Consider the following 21,390-nt stretch of genomic DNA (forward strand, 5'->3'; position numbering starts at 1 on the left):
AAACACGTAGCGCCTGCCTGCGCCCCTTCTCCCCTCAGCCGGGCAGCGGCGGAGGCCGCCGCGGCTGCGGGGCAGGAGCGGGGGCAGAAGAACGCGGCTCCCCCCCCCCCCCCGCCTTCCCTTTGCCCTGCCTGGCCGCCGCCGGGCGCGGGGGACTGAGGGGTGCAAGGAGCTGGGGGAGGAGGGGCTGCGCGCGCGGCGCGGAGCGGAGAGAGGGGCCGGGAAGGCTGAGGCGGGGGGCGCGGAGGAGGAGGGGACTCTTTCTCCGTGCGGAGGGATCGCGCTCGCTCGCGCTGGCTGGCGGCAGCGGCGGTAGCAGCACCGGCGGCGGCGGCGGCGTTGGCGGTGGTTCGGTGTGAGTTGTTTCCTCCTCCTGCCCGTGGGTTGAATGGTGGAGCCGACACTCTTCCTGGTGAACGAACAGTGACAGCTACCGGGCGGGCGGGCGCGTTTCGCTGGGACCCGACGCTGCCGCAGGAGCGCGGCCCGAACCTCCCTCCCCCCTTATACCCCCCCCTCCCCTCCCCGGTTTTCGCCTCGCCATGTCCGGGGACGGCGGCAGCAGGCACACGGCGGAGCTGCGAGCGGGTGAGTGAGTGCCGCGGGAGCCACCGTGCAGGGCGGCGGGAGCCTGAGAGGGTCGGCGGGGAGGGGGAAGAAAGAAAAGCCCGCGGGGAAGGGGCGAGCTGCAGCCCTCACCGCCTCTCCTCTACCCGCAGAGCTCTACTTCCTCATCGCTCGCTTTTTGGAGGACGGACCCTGCCAGCAAGCGGCTCAGGTAGGGATGGAGGGATGGAGGGAGGCAGGGATGGCGCCGCCGGGCCTGGCGGGGAGGGGGCGGCCGGGCAGGGCGGCGGATCGGGCGCTTTTTCCTTTTTTTCTTAGTTTCAAAATCCACCTCCCTTTTCTCAATACGTTCCCTCATCCCTTTTGTTGCTGCAGGTCCTGATCCGAGAAGTGGCGGAGAAAGAGGTAAGCGGCGCCGCGCACCCGGCTCTCGCCCCGCCTGCGGCCTCCCTCCCCCTTCCCTCTCTCTCTCCCTCTTCCCCCGCCCCATCCCGGGGCCCTGCCGCTGCCGGGGGGCTGCTCGGGGGAGGGGAGCCGCTCACGGGGCGTCCTTTTTGCCCTCCCCTAGCTGCTGCCCAAGCGGACCGACTGGACGGGCAAGGAGCATCCCCGTAGCTACGAGAACCTGGTAAGCGGCCGGCGCGGCGGGCAAAGTTGGGTGGATTTTCTTTTCCCCTCACTCTCCCTGAGCAGCCCTAGGAAAAAATTGAATTTCCCGCAAAAAGAAAATTACAACTTAAAAAAAAAACAACCAAAAACAAACTTGAGAGATTTTTTTTAAATTTTATTTTTTTAACATAACCTCATCCTCGTCCTTTCCTTCCCCCCCTTGTGCCGGGGGCAGCCGCGGGGGTCCCGCCGGTGCCGCCTGCGCGGGGTAAATAACAACAAGCACCCCAGCCCCGGCGCGGCCTCGCCGGCTGCAAACAGAGGTACGTCATGGACGCGGCGAGAGCGAGCGGCGCGGGGCGGGGCCAGCGGGGGCAGCGGGCGGGCGGGCGGCCGGGGCCGCGCCGCCGGCAGGAGGGGGCGCTCTCCTCCGCAAAGCGCCGCGCCGCCCGCACGCACAATGGCTCCGCGCTGCCGTCGCTGCCGCGCACTGGCCCCGTGGAGAGGCAGCGAAAGGGGTCGGGACCCGGGCCGCTGTGCTGAGGAGGGCTTTATTCCCCTTCGTCGTGCTGTTCACGGGTTGGGATCGACACGGCGGTTTGGGTTTGGTGTGTCCTTTCTGGTGCAGTGTGTGCCCGTGTGTTGGATCGCTTTGAAGTTTTTGTACAACGTATCTGGTGTGTAGGAATACCTGGTTCACAGGTTCACATCACAAACTTCAGCGGTGTCGTCGTCCACCCCACACCTCCCCCCTTTTTTTTTTTTCTTTTTTTCACCTCATTCCCCGTGTGTGCTTTTCATCTCGGGTGCACATCAGTGATTTAAAAGAGTTGTCTGCATGAGTGGTATAGCTCTTGCTAGCTGAGAAGGGGCTTGGATATTTTTTTCTTCAATAGACTATGAACTGCAGTAGTTGGGGAAACAGCAATTAAGATGTCTGGATTGTGTCTGTTAGCAACTTGTTGCTGGTATTGTTTTTGTTACAGGTAAGCTGTTGTGTAATGTAGTTTCTGGATTTCTGAATAAGATTTCAGAGGAAAATTGAGCCTTGCTTGTAATATGCGTCAAAGCAAGATTTCCCTTTGGGCTTTCTGGTTGGTTATGGCAGCTCCAGTACTTCTGAGACTTAGACCAGAGAACTTCTGAGCTCACATAAAAGGAGACAGAGCAGTTCCCATCTGTAATGCATCCAGTAAATACTACTGGCATATACATTATCTTAGTTATATTATTAATGTTACAGTATGACTCACAGGTATTTATTACAGTTGGAACAGGTTTATTTACTGCATTAGTTTTCTCTGGAGCAAGAGGTAGATAGGCCCAGGCACTTTAATGCATGTGTTGTGGAAGAATTGATAGCAGCTGACTTGTTGAAAACTGATTCATACATAGCAGTAGTTCTCAATTTTCCTGAAATCAACCATCATCAAGAAATTCAACTGTGAATTTCAGAGTGCTGGTACTTTTGCATTATATATTGTGCTTTACCTATCTATTTGTAAGGTCATATTATTTATTTCAGGTAATAGTCAGAAGTTGGTTGGCAAAACTTCCCATGATTCTTTCTCTTTTTTTCCAATAAACTAAGAAGAATTGCAGGTGTATTCTTAGTGTAGAATGGATTTGGGTTTCTTTTGTATAGTCAGAATACGAAAGGATGTGACAAAAGAGAAAGTGAGGAAAAAGGCATTTTGAAGTTTAAAGTAAGAAGACTGGATGAGAAATAAGTTCATTCAGACCCTTATTTCCAAGAAACATGTCATGTTTGTTGGAATGTTGGTATTTAGTTGTAGTAGATACGTAATGAGATAAGATGTACTTCCTCAATTTGGACTTGATCCTGGGTACAGATATCAGGCAGTGTGATGCTGACAAGCACCTTTCTCTTTTCACAGTCTTCACTTCCTAACAAAGTTTCCTTAGACTTCCAGATAAACATTTATATGCCCTTTCCCACTTTGTCCCTACCTACATTTTGGGAGAGTGGGGGGAAAGAAGCTGGTTACTTTTGTTCTTGATGCTTTTCTGCGTCCTCTCTCTGCTGTTGCCTCAGTTGTCAAAGATACATGAACTTTGTATTACTTTACATTTTAGGCTTGTGAAAGCTGTCACGGAAGTGTATTTGCAGTGTGGCAGTTACATTTCATACAAAAGAAATGTTTTTCACAATGTCTTGTTTCGTTAAACAAAAAAATTTGCTTATTTCAAACCAAGGAATCTGTTAAGGTAGAGGGTGATGATAAAAATGTAGAAACAGAAGATTAGCTTATCATCATTATTATTTAAATCTTTTTCCCAGCTTTAAGATGCTGCCTCTTTTTTCTGGAGGCAGCATTTTTGTCATGTTTTGGTACCGCTTCTCAGACTTGAAAGCCTTGAGCTTTCACTAAACTTCATAGAAGGAGCTGAAGGGAGAAAAGCTAAGAAATAGAAATACCAGTAAATGTAGTGTTGGATGTCTGACTTCTGCTCTTGAAGGGAATAAAGGATCTGTGTAACATGAGTGGAATTTAATCCCAGGCTCTGTCTCGTTGCTTGCAAAATCATGTCTTTTATTATACATCTATTAAGGTGCATATCTTTCAAAAGGATGATATTGTTCCTGGTTCTGTCCTTGTTTTGAGAACATTTACTTAGGAATTCTTACTAGAACTAACTTTCTGTTATTAGACTAAAGTTCACAGCCTTACATACTTTATTTCTGTCACTTAATTTATGCAAATAGTGTTAAATCCTATGCAGTTTTCATCTTGTAAATTACTTTCATTTTCCTGTTTGGTCAGTGAAAGTAAATGTTTCATTATCTTATAAGCTAACACCGTGCTGTGCATCCTTGTAATGCTACAGGAAAATAAATGTGTTCAGAAATGCTATTATAATACAGTTTACATTCTGAAGTGATCTTTCTTGAATTCAGAAGTATAGTATTTTTCTAGTTTACTTTTCTACAGTCATCATTTGTCATATATATAAACCGCTTGAATCTTACTTTGAGAGTGTGGTCTCATTTCAGAGCGACAGTCTCATTTTTGTGTGTCAGTATGAAGATTTCTATATCTGTGATAACCAAACACTTTCCGAGAACTGAGTACGTGGTAGGTCAGTCTCGGTCTGTGTGTACCAAGGTTGGTGGCTCTCCAGCAACAGATCTCAGGATGTTTTGCATTCTCTTGCATCAGTTGAGACTTTTTAATGGCAAGCCAGCTGTTTTTGTCTTCTTTTTGAAAGACTGAGGATTTCTCATGATGGGGGACAAAAACTGAGGAGTTTCAGGAGTTAACAGCTCACTTCGGGAGAGCAAGGCAGCCCTGCAAATTGTTTATAAATTGTGGTTAAAGATTTTAAGTGTGTGGTTAGGTTTTAAAGCACCTTTGCTAGGGCTTTGACACATGCACGAGCTGTGCATCATCATTTGACTCCAGGGTAATTGTTTTTTCACGTTGCAGTTTCGATGTGTGTGTAGCTGCTCTAACTGTACACTGCAGATCAAAGCTGTGCATCTCTGCTGCATCCTTTGTGTGGACATGAGTGCTCATCCCAGCATGCGGTTAGTCAGATAAGGGAGCTGAATTGTCTGAAAAATGCACGGTAAAAAACCAGTTTTTCGGTGGTTCAGCTCTCCTCTTGCATGCAGCAATGTGCATCCTACCAGCATATTGAGGGATGTGATAGGGCTGCGCCTGGAGGGCTTTGGCAGTATGTTGGTGTTGCTCTTTTTGGGAGCTGAGTGGACCTTAGATGGGTGAACATTAAGATTCACAGCAACAATTTAGGGCTACCAGAGGGGGTGACTGGATTTTTTTGTTTGTTGTTGTTTTTTGGGGGGAGGGTTGGTGTGGGTTGTTTTTTTTTAATATATAATTATTTTAAAGATCTTCTAGGTTATAAGCATCATACTGTGCATGAATTAATATTTTCTCATCCAAAATATTAATGTAACTCTCATTTTCACTGTTGAATTAGAATTTTGTTCATGTTGGTGGTGGTTGAGGAGAGAGAAATAGGAAGGCAGTGTGACAGGCTTAGGAGGTAGTATGCCTTGTTCTCAGGAACAGAACAGTTTTATTATTATTTTGCTCACATTTGTCCTTTTCCACTGCCCACAATTATTAAATATGACTCAAAGTGGAAATGACAAAATGGCTATTTTCAGGCCATTCCACTGTTTGTTCCTTTTGGTTATGCAAAGGTATGTGAAGTTACAAAGTATCTGTGGGACTGGGACACTAAGTCCTTTACACAAACTATGGAATACAGTGCCTAAGCCACTTTTACCAACATAGTAAAAGTCTTTTAGGCACAATTTTGGTTACTGTTGAATAATTCTGCTTCTTAATAAGTAACCAGATAACAAGTGTTTTTTTTCTTCAGGAAATGTGCAGTAAAGGTATTCAAAGACATGGGGAGCAAAAATAAAACTTACATAGAATCAGACAGCTGTGTCATCATCTAGTTTCTGTTATTAACAGTAATTTGGGGGGAGTATATTCAGTGCTTTGGAAGGTGGTCTGAGAGACTGGAGGTAAGAAAACCTGTGAAATCATTGTGATCCTTGTCTGTGTTTTTGGTCTCATTGTCAGTGCTTCTGTTGGACATACATCAACTTAAATGATTTGCTTTTAGTTCTAAAAGGCAGACATTTCTGTTCTACAGATTATTCCCTTACCTGGGAAATTTAGGTGATGTTAGAGCCTCTCTGTTCAGACTTACATTTTGATGAGGAGGAACTGTTCATTGTGCAGAATACCACACATTTGTTTGTTCCACGGATAACCAAGAGGATTAGCTAAGTGACCTGCTTTGTGCTAGTTCTTTCAAACTGAAACTAAGGAACATTGATGAGAGATGGGATAAAGAGGTATATCAAGTTTCTAAGGTGTAGCTTTTATTAAAAAAAGCAAAAGAACAAAGACCACACAAACCCCCACAAATGCATGAGTTTAAGATGGGCAAAAGGTGCATGTAATCTAACAGTAATAAGCATCGGTGAATGTCTTAGTTCATAAGGCTGAAAATGCTGCTGTTGTTCATACCTTCTCATGTGGTAAATAGCAAGCTTGCTGCAGTGTATTTTTACTAAGGTTTTTTATTTGCTCTGGCTTCACATCTATTAAAAGTGTTAAATAGTTGGAAAAAATTGTATGTTCTTGGGATGACTGGTTTCATACAAGTCTCTTTCATACAGAATCACGGAATGGGTTGGGTTGGGTGGGACCTTAAAGATCATCCAGTTCCAATCCTGTCCCATGGGCAGGGACACCTTCCACTAGACCAGGTTGCTCAAAGCCCCATACAACCTGGCCTTGAGCACTGCCAGGGATGGGACAGCCACAGCTTCTCTGGGCAACCTGTACCAGTGCCTCACCACCCTCACAGGAAAGAATTTCTTCCTAATATCTAATCTAAATCTCCCCTCCTTTAGTTTAAAGCCATTCCACCTTGTCCTGTCACTACATGTGCTTGTAAAAAGTCCTTCTTCTGCCTTCTTGTAGACCCTCTTTAGGTATTGGAAAACTGTTATTTAATTAGAGGAAAAAGTAACCTTGCATTAAAATAATAGGTGTTCCCATAGGAAATAGTGGTGAAGTATCCATATACTTATAGCTTAATGATAATTAGAAAGTACCAGAGAAATAAATATACTTTGGGGGAAATGGTTAATTCTCCAATTCTCCTATCCCTGTTGTTTGTTGCTCTGCCCCTCCAGCCCCCCAAAGGAAAAAAAAAAAGAGAATCCTTCAGGGAAAAGTAATTGCACTTCATTGCAATTCCTAATTTTAAAGTGATAAGGCACTTGCTAGTGGTACAGGGTACTCTATTAGATTGATGGTTTGATATAGTACAACAATTACTGTAATTCAATTGGAGCTTGTTTTGGGTAATATGTTACATAGCAGAATAGTTAAGCCAGGATAGCTGGTGATATTGGCAAGATACAGCTCTTGCATATTGAAACGTAGGTAGCTGACTGATTCTGGATTTTGTTGTTAAATGTCCTTATGTGGAAATGTGTTTTTCTGAAAGATATTTACAGTCTGACTTGTAGTAAAGCATGTTAATTGTTAGCATGGGGAGGGGAGAAACCCCCAACAGCAATACATTGGAGAACGTTTCTGTATGCTTTGTGCTTAGAGCAGAATCCAGAATAGGGTCATTTTGAACTTGATGCTTAACAAATAACTGCATTATGTATTACAAATTTAACTAAAGAGTCTAGGTCAAATCATGATTCTGTTCATGCATTCACTGTGATTCTGATGCTGAATTATTCTGCAGAGTCATGCAGAATGAAAATACAAGCACTTAGGTCTGTTTCAAAGATAATAAAGATTTGAATGTTTGTTGGAATAGCTGTGGAGCTGTATTTTGTGTATTCCCATGCTGTTTGTTTGGCATAAGTAAAGTTGGGGTAGTAGGTGAAGGGTGAAGTTGAAGATAATGCTTCTGTTTGTTTTCTAGAAAATATTATTTGTGCTTGAGATCTGTATTTTTATTTTTTTTTCTGTACTTGCTAACAGAGTTTTGGTTTTTATTAATGTTTAAGAAATGTTACTTGTTTTATGCAAAAGGCTATTCAAACAAAACCAGCTCTTTATTATACTTACAAAAGCATGTCTTCTGTGCATTTCTGTTGGAAGAAAGAGCAGAACTAGATGTTGCAGATAGCCTAATAGGTGGAGGATAGAAATCAGCTAGAATTCAGCTAGGTGGGATTGGCAGAGAGGAAAAAAAAGAATAACCCTGGTGCTGTTTGACATCACAGTTTTGGCATAAAAATTTCAAATTCCTGTTTGTAGAGTCCAGTTTTCGCTTTTTCTTTAGAGCTGTTTGAATTTTAGATACTTGTACATCTGTTATTTTTTTTCGTTTTGCTTTTACTTTGTCCTCTTGGTGTTAGAGATTGATATCAAGACAAATTTTCATCATTATATTGCATTTTCATAAGCTTTCCTGTTTCTGACAAAGCTTTAAAGTGTCCTTTTAAAAACTAATTTTATTTCTTTTGTCACTGAAATCTGACTTGAAAGTGTTCTTGACAAGGATTGGTTTTCTTTGTTACTTGTTTTAGGAAAAGGACTCAGGGTCATGGGAATATTTAACATTGGTTCTAGCTTCTTTTTACGGTTTGTCAGTGCAAGAATTGTCTCCTGATAGGCTGTACTTTAGAAAAATGCAAATAATTTTAGCTTTCAAGCCCCTCTGTTTAATGTATTAAATAAAAGACTTCCTTACCCTGTCCTTTCTTGAGTTGTTGCTGTAGTGTTGTGGTTCTCTTCTGGTTCTCTTCTGTAATTTTTTTGTTTGTTGTTTTACCTTTCTCAAAAGGGAGGAATCAGGATTAAGGTGAATTGCTGTTATACACTTTCTTTATTTGTGACTTCTACTGTAATGCTGATAGTCACACGTACAAATTGTCACTGCAACAGGCTTCCTAGAGAGGCAGTTGCTGCTCCAAGCCTGTCAGTGTTGGAGGCATTTGGACAATGTACTTAATAGCGTGCTTTAGGTTTTAGTGAGCCCTGAGGTAGGCAGTTGGACTAGCTGATTGCTGTAGGTCTCTTTCAACTGGAAATATTCTGTTAATATTTTTAAAAGAACTTTGTTGTTGTTTTGATGGTTTTTTTGGTGTTTTTTTTTTTTCTGATGGAGAAGAAAGTACTACACTGGAGAAAACTTACTTAATAGTCTGTTTTTAATGAATATTTAATTTCCACTGTTTATTTCTTTATAAATGAGAAAACGGGAAAGAAGAAAGTCCAAAATCAACCCATAACAAAATAAGAGGGGTTTTCCTGAGTGGATTTTGCAGCGAAAAGAAGCTTGTATTTTTATTATTAAAATAAAGTTTCTGGAACTGAGAAGTGTTTACAGGGCCAGCGTCACTGTTTTCTTTTTAAGGGTACAGTTCACTTAGTATTGTTGAATCAGTTTGTAAACGGGCTGGTTGCAGATGCTGCTTAGTAGCAGTATTCAGACAAATGCTGTGCAGAAGCATCATAAAACTACTGCGTGATTTGGTATAAATAGCTGTTTTGACACAAATGGACTTACATGAGGAGAGACTATAGTGGGGGTGTAAGGTATAGATTAACATCTTTAATAAACATGATCAAGAGTAATGCAAATAGATCTCCCTTTCCAAAACATTTCTTTTAAAAACTGCATGAGGAATTGAGCCTACCTCGTTTTTGTTAAAATAAAAAATGAACACATGGCTTATGACAAATCTTGAGAAGTATGACTCAAGATGTCAGCTAGCCGTAGTTTTGGAATTTGCCAAAGCCGATTTGCTTAATTTACTTAGATTTTGCGTATTTGTGAGGATGTGTAAAATGGAAGGTTTTTGAGCAGGATACAGTGACAACCAAATTGCATATGTAGTTCTAATACTTGTGAAACAAAAATATAATTCAGTAAATATTAATCTTGGAGAAACAAGTTCAGGTTCTGCAGACGTGAAGTCTGTTTTCGGGTAGAATTATACAAAGGGCAGTATTTGAGTTTTTCTGCTCTTTTTGGTAGTAGGAGAACAAAAGCTAAGGAAACTAATCAGGGCTGTTGGTGGCAGAAAGGTACATAGTTTTGTCACCTCTTACAGCTGTTCTAATATTTTAGGGCTCTCAAGCATGTATTTTGACTGATTCCTCCTATAACTAGGAAAAAACCTTCTCTTTACATCTTACTGATAAAAATGAATTGGAATAGCAAGTTCTGAATTGGGTAGATAATTTTTTGCCAGCCTTCTAATGATGTTAAATTCAGGCATTTTGAAGAGTTGATCTCTACAATCAACTGTAACTTGATTAAAAGAAAAAATATATATTTAATTAATTTTATTTTTTAAATAAGAGGCTTTTCTTTTTTTTAAATGACTTACCAGATTCATGCAAGTTAACCTTTAGAGAGTCAAATTCCAGCAGCTTGCAAGGCCTTCTACAAAGGTAACATAATTCACGGAAGAAAAGCCTTGCTTTCCTGGAAGCAGCTCAACATTTGCCTGCCGATGGGAAGTAGTGAATGAGTTCCTTGTTTTGCTTTGCTTGTCCTGCAGCTTTTGCTTTACCTGTTAAACTGTCTTTATCTCAACCCACAGGTTTTCTTTCTTTTACCCTTATGATTTTTCTCCCCCACCACACTGAGGGGGAGTGAACAAGCAGCTGTGTGGGGCTGAGCTGCCGGCTGGGTTGAACCACAGCAGGAGCAAAAGAGAAACTCCACTTCCTTCGCTAGAAGGTTGTGTTGGTGGTGGTGGGAATTACTGGTGTAAGCAAGGCTTTTCCAGAGTCTCGTTTTCAGACATCAGCACTCTTTGTGTTAACAAACTGCTGGAGTACATGAAGTGATTGTAGCGTGTCAGCAAGATAGGAGCACATTTGTTGAGAATGAGGTAAATTCCTGTTAATTAGGTGTAATGTAGAAGCATCATTCTGCCTAAAATGTCAGTCAGGGCCTTCTCTAGTTGCAAAGTAACAAAACATCACAAGCTTTTACTGCAGTGCCTTTTTTTTTTTTTTTTTCCCCTTGTTTCTGCAAAGTAAAGCTGTGAAGATGTATTTCAGGCTGTGTGAAGGATAAAACTGCTACACGCTAGATCCTGTGCAAGAACTGAAGAAAACTGAGTTTCTACCCTCCCTCCTAATTTTATTATTTTAAGTTTGCTTTGTTATTGTCTAAGCTGACAATAGCTTATGTGTTTTAAAAATGCTGTTTCTTAACCGAGATCTCTATACTAGGATTGTACTGTTGACACATTTGAAGCTTTTTTTCCTTTCTGTGTAAGATGGTCTTCTGATCTGGTATTATTAATAGTTCAAAAGAATGAACTGGGTTTTTTTTCTTGTCAGTCATAAATACTCATTCAACACTGCTGTAAGAGAAACTCTTTTGCTGATAAGAAGAGCTTGTTTTGATACTGTGCAGTTGAAAATGATGAGCAGTTGCCAAACTGGTCATGTTTGTAGCCTAATAAGAGGATCATGCATACCAATTTTAAAATTAATTTGCTTAAGCCAACATTTTCAAGATTAAAAAAAATAAAATCCAGTTGTGAAGCTTCCACAAAATCTTGTGACTTCAGTAGGTTGAGGGAGGATGTTTTTGAATTGTCTTCTACAAAGCAGCGTTATTTGTGGATCTTCCAAGAATTCTGTAAACAGAACCATAGAATAGTGTTGCTGTCCTTACAGTCTTTGTCTCATCTTTATCTTAGAGTAACTCAAATTGATCACTATTTAAATATAATATTGAATATACATACTTTACATTTTGTACTGTGATTATAACGGAGCTTATTAGTCTATGACCAACTGTGCCTTAAAGTCAGAAAGTAGAAAATACCAACAGTTCTCTGTGCAAAGTGGCATGTGTTGAATAGAAGTAGTAATTAGGACCAGCTGGAATGAATTAATGCACTTAAAGGTCATTATTTGTTTTTATCCTCAATATACTGTGATTTATTTTTTGTTTTTGTGAATTTGTGTAACAGTCTGAAAAAAAAATCAGTAATTCTTCAAAAATACTGGGTTCTTTAGCAAATGTTTTGTTTGCTCTTTCATAAATAGGTGAAATATTACAGACACTTGGCACCTGACCACTTGCTTCAAATATGCCATCGACTTGGACCTCTTCTAGAGCAAGAAATTCCTCAAAGTGTCCCTGGAGTGCAGACGTTATTAGGAGCTGGCAGACAGTCTTTGCTTCGTACAAACAAAAGTATGAAAAATTTATGAGAATTTTGAGAGTTCTTGATATTTCGTGCCTCTTCTGAATTTTTGCATGAAAAAGTGCTTGCCTACATTTTGTTTGTGTCATTTTTTTTTTTTTTTTTCAACAGGTTGCAAACATGTTGTATGGAAGGGATCTGCTCTTGCTGCGCTACATTGTGGGAGGCCTCCAGAGTCCCCTGTAAATTATGGCAGTCCACCTAGTATAGGTAAGGCAGTTCTGTTCTTGCATTGCCATTACCTAACTCCAGGTTGATTGATTATTGTGGGGATAAGAGCTAAGTAGTAGTGCTGTGTGTATTTGACCTTATTTGTGTTATATACCCTACATTTAGTATCCTTTTTATTAAGATGTATTGTCATATTTGCCAGTTTTATGTGGGGAAAAAAATAGGTATTGTAAGTTAATACACTAGTTCTGCTCTGAAGCTAATTTTGTCTTTGAAGGATGAAGTGGGATAAAATACATTTCAGCAGTGAGTGCATGCAAATTAAAACTTTTTCTTAAAGATGTAGGAAAGCTGTCAGTAGATAAACAGTTGGTAGTATATAACAACTTAAAACCAGGAGAGTGTGGTCTGCACCCATTGTTGGGGAGAATGAGTAATGTAAACTGGTGATGCTTTTCTTTGGAAAGATGTGAGTGTCTTGTAGAAGTTATTCTTTCTGCTCTTTGGCCATTCAGTAATTTTGTAGCCGTGCTTTAGTTTGCTGTGCTGTATCATGAAGCATGCATGTGCTGTATCATGAAGCATGCATGTGCTGTCTGTACAGCTGAAAAACTGAGAAGCTGCAGGTCAGAAGTATTTTTTGTTTTTTCTTTCTTAGTTATTTTTAAGCTTTCATATGGTGGCTAAAACATGTTTTAGTTTTCAACCTCTTAACAGAAAGATACATGGGTATTTTTTTTTAGTTGCTAGAAGAATTGAGTTGTGATATTTTAGGAAATTGTCATCCTTTTAATTTTGTTATGAATGGGAAAATGTGCAAAATTACTTTTGTCTTTTCATCTTTTTCTGCTGATGTCCGGGGAAGGGGGAATGACTAAGACCATATTACCAGTGTGGATTATACAAAAGCAGTAGTGATTTATTCCAAACCAGTAGTTACAGATAGATGTGCAGTGTGGATGACACTGGGCAAAAAATATCCAATTGATTGGTTCTTGATCAGGTGCAGCTGCTGCAGAAACAAAGGTTTCAGTCTTGGAAAGAAAGAGTAGGCTGAGTATATATTGGGAAACTAATGAGTAACAGTGTACAGATATATAGCTAGGTGCTTTTTGGAACAGGGGCATATTTAATGTGGTAACTTGCCATTACATGTTTTCAATCTCTGAACTCCTTTCAGAGGCTGTTGGTAGCCTGTAAGCTTTCCACTGATTGGGGCATATATATGTAAATACATAAAATATATGACTGAGCTTAATTTTTGCTGTTTATATTATTTCTAATGAACTCAAATCTCAAAATGCATACCATTACAATTTACCCAGAGGATTAGTTCAAAAACATGATACAGCTGAGAAGCTTTGACTTGGTCAGGTGTCAAAAGTAATTGGTTGTCTTAGTAGCTCTTTCATTTTAAAGCACTAGTTGGATGCTTTCAGTGGTATTTCTGTAGATGCTGGGAATATACAGAAAAGATGGTTTTGCTGGGTGTTTAGAGATGAGTTTTCAGAATCTCGTCAGCTAGGATATATATTGGTCAGAGGTAGTTCACTTAAATGCTCATGTAGCACCTGCAACCATTCAATGTGGTTTTGTTTAGAGCTGCTGTTTTGGTATTTATGTAGAGAGTCATTTTTGTGTCATGCTGTAGGTGTGGGGGAGAAAATGCTTGTTATTGAATAGAAGAATTCCCCTTTTGAATGGCTGTACATTGGCCTGAATTGTAAACTGACCAATTGTAAACTTGGAAAAATCTTGGGCTAGATTAGTGGCTATTTCTGCAAGGTGACTGGAGGCCTGTGCTTTCTAAGAGCTAAGATTTCTGTAGTGGTTGCCTTACCCTATGACTCCAACATGCCTCCTATGCCTATGCTTTACTCCAACATTTTAAAACATTTTGGAGAAATCAGAATGGAAGACGAGTGTTTAGTATTTTACTGTAGCCTGCTCCATGGTATATAGGTTTTAAAGGGAAAAAGATCAGTGTATGAAATCCATGGCAGCCGGAGTTCAAAGAAGGTTGTAGAGCTGCTGTGGTAATAGAATTAAATGTTAAGAATAATGTCCAGACTCTCTTTGAGGAATAACAAGTAAGGCTTTCTAAATAAATGTTATTGAACCTTCTGCAGAACATTGAATATTTGTAAAATTACAGTTATTTCAGCATACCACTCTTTTCATGACCAATGATTTCCTTTTCCAAACATTGAGATAAGTGCTGGTAACTGAATGTTTTCAGCTGTGAAGTACATTCTAATTTTTTTAATGTCTGGTTCAGAACTCTGTGTTAAAGCATTTGGTTTTGATTTGTCCTATCCTAGCCTGATCCTCTCAATGAAATCATGAACTGCAATGATACTTCTTTTATAAAATGAACTATAAAATTTTGTTCTGTTTCCTTAAATAATTTCCTGTTTTCTCCCTGGAAGCCTGTTTTATGTGTTTGTCCAACAACAACAACAACAAAAAGGAACCTATTATTTTTCAGGCTGTATGTATTTCAGGTGGAGAACTGGCTAGTGGTTGAGGAATAGAAAACATACTGAAGTCTTTGTCTTGGGCAGGAAAACTTAATTTGCATTTCAGCAAACACACTGAAATACTCGTTTGTTTGCTAGTGTGATGAATCCATGCAATTATGATGCTATTAGGATAGTCTGTAGAATTAAATTCTTGTGTATGTTGTGCCAGCAACCTTGTAGCTGGTTTATATGCAATTAAAATACAAATATGTTATTCTCCAGAAAACTATACAATATCTGTAGAATGTAATGAAGAGAAACAAAGCTTCAATGTGAAATAATCTTTGACCAGTTGCTATTACTTGTGCAACATAATCTAAAAAGTTGCTGAATTAAGAAAAAAAGAGTTATGTCATATGCTAAATTTTTGTGGTGTTTTTTTTTTAATAAAAAAAAAATCGTCTTTGATGCAGAAAGGAAAAACAAACTCAGTATTTTTCAGGAACTGCTGAGAAAGCACAGAACCAAAGCATAAAGCTTAAAGAGTTTCCAGCTCAAACCTCTTGGGGAAGCTGGCCACTCAAGTGTGAAGACCTGCATGAGACTGGCTGTTCACCCCAGACATTGAAGAATATTGTTCCTGCCCATCAAAAATAGTATATCATGGTCTTGCTGAATAGTCCACCTCAAGAAAAGTTCTGAGGCATTTTGTACTTTTCTCAAGTTTCTTTTTAAATGATGCTGCTGTTTTGGCTGTAGAGAGAATGAGAGGTTGTGGAAGCAGTGCAGATCTCTGTTTCTAGAAATACAGTAAATACTTCAGGCCTAAAAGCTAACCTAAGAGTACTTCATGTAACTTTATTACTCTGTTAATTAAAGTAAAAATATCTAAAAGACCATCTTGTGTTAAAGGATCTGTCTAAAAGTGACATTTTGTTATGCATTTATTTAAGTCTAAAGTAAATTATGCTAAATTTTGTTGTGCAAGAAGGAATGAGCTATAGAAGTCTTAAGGAATTTCCACTTTGAGTAAAATATGAATTGAAAAAATATATTGTGAAAGCAAAGGGGGTTGCACTGAAGTCAGGGAACAGTTTGGAAATGGTTTTGATTGTATAACTTTCATTGGTTTTTACCTTACGCCTTTTGAAACACCTTAGATTCTGCCTGTATGAATTAGAAAGGTTGGCAGTTACTTTTATTGGGTAAATTAATACTATATATAAAGTTTTAGATGTGTAGAGAATTTTTCTATTTTTGTAAATGCTCCAGTGAAAAGTCAGTATACTTCCATGAAATGGCCTGAGACAGGTTCTGGCTTGATCAAGTTTGCTGGCTTACCCACTTTCATTGGTTGACAATGATGTAGAAGCCAGCAGAGCTGGGGTACTGCATACAGTTTAGAAGTTGGATAGAAAAATGGCAGGACAGTAGAAGTCAATTTAAGCTGTTTTTTTTTGACCTTGGACATCTTTACAGAAGAGGGGGGAGGGAAACCCCAACAACCCAAAACTGAGTGCTTGATCCATTTAGTCTTACTAGCCTGGAGAGTGAAAGGAGTCCAGGTGTCTCCTTTTATATATGTTTGTTCGTTTGTTTGTTTATTTTAATATATATTTATATATACATATGTTATTAACAGCTCTGAATGCTTTGGTATTCCTTAGAGGCTTGTCTAGACTCTCAAATTAAGGAAACTTGATTCAATATGGATAAGAGTTGTAAGTGAAGTGTATTCTTTAGGTGTCCTTCCAGGTTTCTTCTGAATTTGGTTCTGTTTTTGTGTGACTGAAAGGGGAATGCAGGTGGATTCTGTTCCTCAGAACAGAGCTTTCATTCGTTAAATACAACTCCAGAAAGGAAGAAAATGAAAGAAAAGTTATGATTTTTGTGTACGCTTTTTTAAAATGTAACTTACACTTGGTGCAAATTAAATTTGCTTTATCACTAACTAGTGGATAAAGCAGATTATTATCCCTCATCTTTAAGGCATATTTCACACCCAGGATAAGATCATGTAAATAAGATGATGGAATCAGTCACTTTGATAAAATTGAAATAAGAAAGCCAAGAGGGATGGGAAATCAGCGCATTTAATACTGCCATTCTTTCAGACCCCCAGATTTATTTTCCTTCTGCAGATCACTATTTTTCTCTGAGCTGCTTATTCTGTTGTGGGTAGGGAGTGAGTTAGAGACGTTCTAAAACTTTCAAGGTATTCAGTTGGTGCCTGTTGCATACCTTTTGAGTGGGAGAAAATCTACTGTTTTGTAAGTCTCCCTGAACACTTTACCTTCAGCAGCTTTATGTTTTTATTTTTAGATAGGTTGTTCTGAGGGAAACCAAACAAAGTCATCTTGACTGAGATATGTGGGTTTCAGATTGAGGTTGTTGGCAGCAATGAATTGTAACGGTCAAAGTGAGATTATAAAAAACAAAGTTCCATTTTATGAAGTTCTTTGAAGAGCCCACCTGTCCATTCACAGTTTAGGTTCCTAAGTGGCCCTTGCAAAAAGGGAATTTAAACTCATAGCTTTAGTGTTTAAGCTTAGAGCCTTGTTTCTCACCCTACCCTGTTTTCTTTTTTTCTTTTACTCTTGATTATTGTTGAAATGTTCATGGTGGTCAGGGGAGCTTCCTGAGGACTGGATGAGCACAAATGTCTCCTGTCTTGAAGTAGGGCAAGATTGAGACTGCAGAACTAAGGGAGAGTCCTTCTTGCCTCAGTCCTGGGACAAGTGATGAAGAAAATACTCTTGAAGCCAAAATGCTGAGGTCAGGAACGTGGCTGAGTAGTTGACATTGATCTGTGAAGAAGTGGTGCCTGGCTAGCCTGGTAGCCCTTTGAACAAGATGAGTACTTTGGAAGATAAGGGAACAGCAGTGAATGTTGTTTAAGGCCTCAGCAAGACGGTCTAAATAGGCTCCCGTAACATTCTCACTGACCAGCTGATAAGACAGAAATGCTGGACCCCAAGGGTTGTGATCAGCAGAATGAATTCTAGTGACTGGCATGAGGGCCTGTCACTCATGGTGTACTCTAGGGGTTGATACTGATAGAGCCAGTATTGTTCAACTTATTCATTAATAACTTAGATGGTGAAACACCATGTTTTGCAGATGATGCAAAAATAGGGGTGATTGATGGATCAAATTGTCCGTGCTGCCATTCAGGGGACCTCAGTAGGCTGGAGAAATGAGTCAAAAGGAATCTAATGCAGTTCCATAAAGAGAAGTTCAGAAGTCACGGGAAGAATAACCTCATTAATCAGCAGACACTGGGGGCCAACAGGCTGAAAAGCAGCTCTGCAGAAAACAAGCTGGCTGTCATGATACTGAACATGTGAGATGTTGAGTCTGCAACATGCCCTTGCCACACACAAACGAAACAGCATCCTGGGCTGTTGGAGGCAGTGCATTGCCATTAAGGGTGTTCCTTTCTCTCTGATCAGCTCAGGCAAGATCATACCTAGAGTGCTGGGTCCAGCTTCTCAGAACAAGAAACACATGGACAGACTGGGGATAATCTAGAAACAGACTAGGCAGATGATGACGGAATTGAGGTGTCTGTCATAACAAGGAGAAGACAAGGGAGTGGGGATTGTTTAGCCTAGAGAAGAGAAAACATGGGGGGAGTGCTGTCAATGGGCATAAATACCTAAATGGGAGGGTGTGATGAAGATGGAGCCAGACTATTCTCACTGGTGCCTCCTGGCAGGACAGAAGCTTATATGAAGTCATTGGTTCTTTTATACTAAAGAGTCTGCTTACAGTTTTGATTTATTGACAGAACATCTCTTCAAATTAAACTTTTAGTTAAGCTTTTTCTCCCTTTTTGTAAGCTATGCTTTCATTTGAAGGCATTGCTAGAAGCTGATTTCCAACAGCCATCTCCATCTTACATTAAAAACAAGCAGAATGTAACTTCTGAGTAGGTTATTGTGTAAATTCACTTTATCACTGTGACAAACACCTTCCTTATTCTCTGTGTATGTGTGTGTTTTGTTTTTTGTTTTTGTTTTGTTTTTTGTTGTTTTTCTGGGGGTGCATGTTATTTTTTTGTTGGTGTGGGGGTGGTTTTGGTTTTGTTTTTAACCATAGGATGATTTGTCAGAAAGCAAAACTAGATTTATCTTGTGACTAAACTAATCCTGGTTTCCTGCTGTTCTAAAGTAGATTCTTGGCAAGGAAGAGCTTTGTCATAAAGCAAATGCAACTGCATCTTTTTCTTGCGAACAGGGAAGGTGAAGAGGATATAGTAGAACCTTAAGGCAGTAGTGGCACATTGACTAAAAATGCCTCCTCTCCACAGCTAATCATCCTGCTCCTTCACAAAGCATCTTGAACTGTGAAAACTTCCTTGAATCCTTGGGCTACACAGGCAGTTAACCAAAATGTTTCAGGGCTGTTCTTATGGCCTGAGGCCAGCGGGCTTGGCAGTTGTCCATACCGCTAAGTGCTCTTGCTCCTTATAGAGTAGCTGCAATCCAGTTTGCATATTTAATGTAGTTTGACCTGTGCTGACTCATGAACCAGTGTCTGGTTGGTCTGGGCTAAAACCAAGCGATGCAAGAGGTGTGTAGCTGTTCCACAGTTGATACTAGGGAGTGAATGTTGTATCACCTGCTTTATCACCATTCTGTGGAGTATAAAATGTATCGCCATTGCCATTCTGTGGTCTAGTGATGATACAGGGAACTGTTCGACTAATGTCTATGTATGTATCCATGCATATAAGCATTATACTCTGTTGCTTTGTCATTGCATGAGTAGCTGTTTAAAATTAGTAACACCGAGCTTTATTTTCCTTACTGAAGTTCTTGATGGAAGATTACAGTGTTGTTAAAACGATTCCTGCTCCTGGACCTGCTTAACTTTAACAGTAAATCCCAAACTCTTTGAGTAAGGTTCTGTTAATCAAAATCAGAGTGTTCTGTAAGGCTTTGGCAGCTTTGTATGTAAATTTGTTTGGTGTTTTTTTGTTTTGTTTAGCTATAGTGGGTAGCAGTATTAATTATTGACTTGTAAGTGGTAGATAAATATCTGATTTCTTAGAAATCAAAAATCACGTCTTGGAGAAGATATGAATGTTTAGTCATATTCAGTTAGTAGCTGTGTGGAAGCTCTTAAATTTACTTAACTCGTCTGTGGAAGCTGTCTCAGTTCTCCTGAATTTCTCACTCTAGGTATAAAATTGAGCATTGACAGTTAAAAGATGTATTGCAGCTTTTATGCTGTGTCTTGCATGTTGGTACTTTTTTGACAGTCTGTGTCATAGGCTGCTTTTGTATATATTTTTCCCTTAACTAGGGCAAAATGAGAGAATTACTATAGTGACCTGTGCAAGGCAAGTGATCCAAGTGTTGAAACAAGCTTTCCATCATTTTAGCTTATGAACCCAATATAAATGCTGTCTCTTCTTTTTTCTTTCCTCATTTGGTAGTGGATACCCTGTTTTCAAGAAAACTGAATGGAAAATACAGACTTGAACGCCTCGTTCCAACTGCAGTCTATCAACATATGAAGATGCACAAACGAATTTTAGGACACTTGTCTTCTGTATACTGTGTAACTTTTGATCGGACTGGCAGGCGAATATTTACTGTAAGTACAAAATCTTTACTTCTGCAGGTTTATTTTTTTTAAGTACAGATAGCATCATCTAATTGTTTCGAAAACTTACATATATAGATATTGTGTATCAAGAGCAGATCTATGCTTTACTACTATTGCTGTCACATATGTTTTTTAATAACCATGCTGGTTTGCATGTTAAAACGGTTTTGTCACACATGTCTTAAGGCTAGATGATTTCAGGCTGAACTACACAATTAGCAAACTCATTTTTTTCCATAGAAAGGAATTATGCTATGTAGATTCTTTGCTTTAGACTTGTTTTCTGTAGCAAAAACATAATCAAAAGGATGGACCACCACTGCAGAATTTTATTAGGAAGTTAGGGAGGGCAACCAATATGTAATTAAAAGTTGTTTTGACTTTTTCCTGTAACTTTTGTTATATTTAAAAGCATGAATATTAAGTTTAACAGTCTGGTTGTGTGCTTAGATTTGATATGGTGTGTTGAAGGAAACTAGAAAGCTGAAAATTCATGTGGTGTGTTCTGACAAATGTTGGTTCATAAGGAATTGTCTCAGTGAGATCCCAGGAACTTTTTTTTTTTTTGTATCAGTTTCTTAATAGTTTTAACTATTTGCTTTTCATTGTTGTTAAAAAATAAATATTGGAAGGATGTCTAAAGTCAGTACTGAAATTGTGAAATAACAAGTTTCCCAAGAAATGGGAATGATAAAAACGGATACGTGTCAGTGTAAGTTGGATTTCTTGGTAAGCAGTTAATTTAGTAGAACCAAAGATCTCATACACACACACCTCGTGCCAGTCTTGGGACACTTTGGCTGCATTTATTGCCTTCCCACAAACCCTGGATGTAATTGATACCTTTGTACATCCAGGAGTTTGTCTCTGTCCTTTCTAACCTCATGGCAGGTAACACCAGCAATGCAGGTGGAAGTATAGTTCAGTTCTGCTTTATGTACTGCACTCTTAACCTCTCAAATTCTGTCAAGGCAGTTGTTAATATAATTGGCCCTTTTGCCCACACACATTTTGCTTTGTTTCATGGAGGGATGTGGGGTTGCAGGAACGGGACACTTGCAGTGTTTTGAACAGATCTGTTTGTTCGCTTTTTACTTCAGGCATTGCAGAGACTTGTTTCATTATTTCTTCAGCTTCCATTGCCAAGCTCAACAGTCACAGGCATTAAATTCTTACATCCTGTAGTTTGTGTGGTTATGCTATCAGGAAAATGGCTCTGTGTTGTAGCTTTATTTTATA

The 21,390-nt window shown here is 39.7% G+C and overlaps 1 protein-coding gene across 3 annotated transcripts in view; it reads left to right on the forward strand.

Moving 5' to 3' along the window:
- Positions 1-227: 227 nt before the first annotated feature.
- The window catches only part of PHIP (pleckstrin homology domain interacting protein), a 108,441-nt gene continuing 87,278 nt past the window's right edge, over positions 228-21,390 (forward strand). The window contains exons 1-7 of one of the 3 annotated variants that reach the window (XR_010613201.1): positions 228-588; positions 720-778; positions 943-972; positions 1,136-1,195; positions 11,742-11,892; positions 12,014-12,112; positions 19,979-20,139. Coding sequence is in view for 2 of the 3 variants with exons in the window: in XM_065681389.1 (XP_065537461.1) it covers positions 543-588; positions 720-778; positions 943-972; positions 1,136-1,195; positions 11,742-11,892; positions 12,014-12,112; positions 19,979-20,139 (606 nt within the window). In the remaining variant the exon portion in view is untranslated. The remainder of the gene's footprint in view (positions 589-719; positions 779-942; positions 973-1,135; positions 1,196-11,741; positions 11,893-12,013; positions 12,113-19,978; positions 20,140-21,390) is intronic. The other 2 variants (XM_065681389.1, XM_065681391.1) reach the window with 2 other exon arrangements.

Source organism: Lathamus discolor, chromosome 5, assembly GCF_037157495.1.
Source record: "Lathamus discolor isolate bLatDis1 chromosome 5, bLatDis1.hap1, whole genome shotgun sequence".
Lineage (NCBI taxonomy): Eukaryota > Metazoa > Chordata > Aves > Psittaciformes > Psittacidae > Lathamus > Lathamus discolor.